The 2,500-nt window shown below is 49.8% G+C and overlaps 1 protein-coding gene across 1 annotated transcript in view; it reads right to left on the reverse strand.

The window, feature by feature from the left end:
- Positions 1 to 2,500, reverse strand: part of gsg1 (germ cell associated 1) — a 7,910-nt gene that overhangs the window by 1,670 nt on the left and 3,740 nt on the right. The window contains exons 5-6 of the mRNA XM_073943684.1: positions 1,370 to 1,481; positions 1 to 1,012 (exon numbers count right to left, since the gene is read on the reverse strand). The exon at positions 1 to 1,012 is cut by the window's left edge and continues 1,670 nt beyond it. Of these exons, the coding sequence (XP_073799785.1) occupies positions 442 to 1,012; positions 1,370 to 1,481 (683 nt within the window). The 3' untranslated portion in view covers positions 1 to 441. The remainder of the gene's footprint in view (positions 1,013 to 1,369; positions 1,482 to 2,500) is intronic.

Raw genomic sequence — 2,500 nt, forward strand, 5'->3', positions numbered from 1 at the left:
CACTGTCGTCCGTGTCAATGGACAAATTAGCCTACTCAGTTCCCCTATAGCGCATGTGTTTGGACTGTGGAGGAAACCCACACCAAGATGGGGAGAACATGCAAACTCCACACAGAAACACCAACTGACCTAGCCGAGACTCAAACCAGCGACCTTCTTGCTGTGAGGCGACAGCACTCCCTACTGCGCCACCCCAAATGTCATTTTTATTGCTCAAAGCTTAACTTTCCCTTTGCAGTTATTTATTTATTTTTTTAGCAAAATCAAATTTTATATCTCAGAAATTCATTTTGCTGTGTGATTTTTGGAGATTTGCAGTTATTTATTGCTCAATACTTTATTTTTTGTTTGTCGGACTTGTTTATTTTGCAAGTATACATGGCCAGTGATTGACCATAGAAGATGGACATCTGAGAACACAAATACAGACTGGAGATCAGATCAGAGCGGACTGAACTCCTCATCCGAACCAGGAGATGACAAACTGGACAACACCAGGGAGATGGGCGGAGACGGGGGTGGAGCCAGGAGGGAGAGGGGACCGGAGATGGGCGGAGTTGAAGGCCGAACCAGGAGAGAGATGGGCGAGAGCAGTGTGGGGCTGTTAGGGAGAGGGGCGGAGCATGGTGAGAGTAGGGAGGAGCTGTGGGAGAAAGGGGAGGGGCATGATGAGAATTTGTTGGAGAAAGGGGCGGGGTTTGGCAAAAGTAGGGTATGGCTAGGGGAGAGCGCAGGAGAGCTAGGCGATAAAGGGGCAGGGCATGTGGAGAGTAGGGTGTGGCCAGTGGAGCGATGGGCGGTGCCAGGAGAGAGAGGGGCGGAGCATGTGGGCGGCAGTGGAGGACAGAAGTAGGGAGACAGAGGCGAGAGCGGCGGGGGCTGTGGGGGGAAGGTGAAGTTTCTGCAGGGGTAAAACACACTCCTGTTCTTGGCCATCAGGAAGGTCTTGGTGTAGGTGTTCAGCGTGGAGACGCCAGACGACATGCAGCAGGTGAAGGCCACCCACGCCACGCTGCCAAACACAACACACACACACTGTCAGCAACTGAGCAGAACACACACTCATAAAGGGCAGACCTCAGACACACACACACACACACACACACACACTGCCTGAGCATGGAGTCAGTGCTGCTTGGCCACATTCTACTCTAGATATGGTTCAGTTATACTTCAGTGATCTCCATCCCCACAGCACATCCTCAGCAGCATGTACACTCCTGCTTCTGTCATGAGGGATGCGGACACCTGGTGTAGCATGAACAACCTGAATCTGTGCCGATCAATATTATGGGGAGATCATCAACTCTGACTGAGCGCACACACACACACACACACACATTCAAATACACACACAGGCGGTACTCACTAAAAGGCCCAGGAGTAGCCGTAACTGTGAGGTTTGAAGTCCTCAGGTCCGAGAGTGATGGTCACCTGGAAAACCTGCATATACATCATGTGAGCGACCATCCCCACCAATCCTGAGACAGAGAGAGAGAGAGAGAGAGAGAGAGAGAGAGAGAGAGAGAGAGATACAGAGAGAGAGACAGAGAGAGAGACAGAGAGAGAGAGAGAGAGAGAGAGAGAGAGAGAGAGAGAGAGAGAGAGAGATGGTAAATCATTGTGACCTGTCTTTCAGATGAGCTGTTAAACTGAGCTCCTGACTCTCTGTGCTCATTAATAACTCCAGGGCTCTTCTGGTAAAGGGTAGGGGTGTTACCCCGGTGTCCTGGCCAAACTCCCTTCATCAGCTCTACCCATCATGGCCTCCTGATCATCCTCATCCACTGATTGGCTCTATCACTGTCTCTCACCTCCTCCTACAGCTGGTGTGTGGTGAAGCACTGGCGCTGCTGTTGCATCATCTGGTGGAGCTGCACTGGTGGATGTGTGGATCAGATATGGTCGGATATGTTCAGCAATGGATCAGGTATGGTCAGGTAAGATCAGGTTTGGTCAGGTATGGTCAGATATGGTCAGGTAAGGGTCAGGTATGGTCAGATATGAGCCCAATCTCAATTCTCCCCCTTAGCCCTTTGTCTGATCTCATATGAAGCAAGAGATCGCGATGACATGTGATGATGTGTACAGAAGCTGTAGAGCTGTCACAATTGCTTAGGGCTTTTGATTTTTCTCCAAGGGAAAGGGAAAGGGGTACAGACATATAATTGGGATTGGGCCATGGTCAGGAATGGGTCAGGTATGGGTCAGGTATGGTTAGGTAAGGGCAGATATGGTCAGGTATGGTCAGACATGGTCAGGAATAGATCAGATATGGTCGGATATGAACAGGTATGGGTCAGATTTGGTCAGATATGGACAGATATGGGTCAGGTAAGGGTCAGATATAGTGAGATAAGGTCAGGTATGGTCAAATATGGGTCAGGTATTGGTCAGGTATAGTGAGATAAGGTCAGGTATGGTCAGATATGGGTCAGGTATGGGTCAGGTATTGGTCAGGTATAGTGAGATATGGTCAGTTATGGTCAGATATGGGTCA

This window comes from Danio rerio, chromosome 3, assembly GCF_049306965.1.
Source record: "Danio rerio strain Tuebingen ecotype United States chromosome 3, GRCz12tu, whole genome shotgun sequence".
Taxonomy (NCBI): Eukaryota; Metazoa; Chordata; class Actinopteri; order Cypriniformes; family Danionidae; genus Danio; species Danio rerio.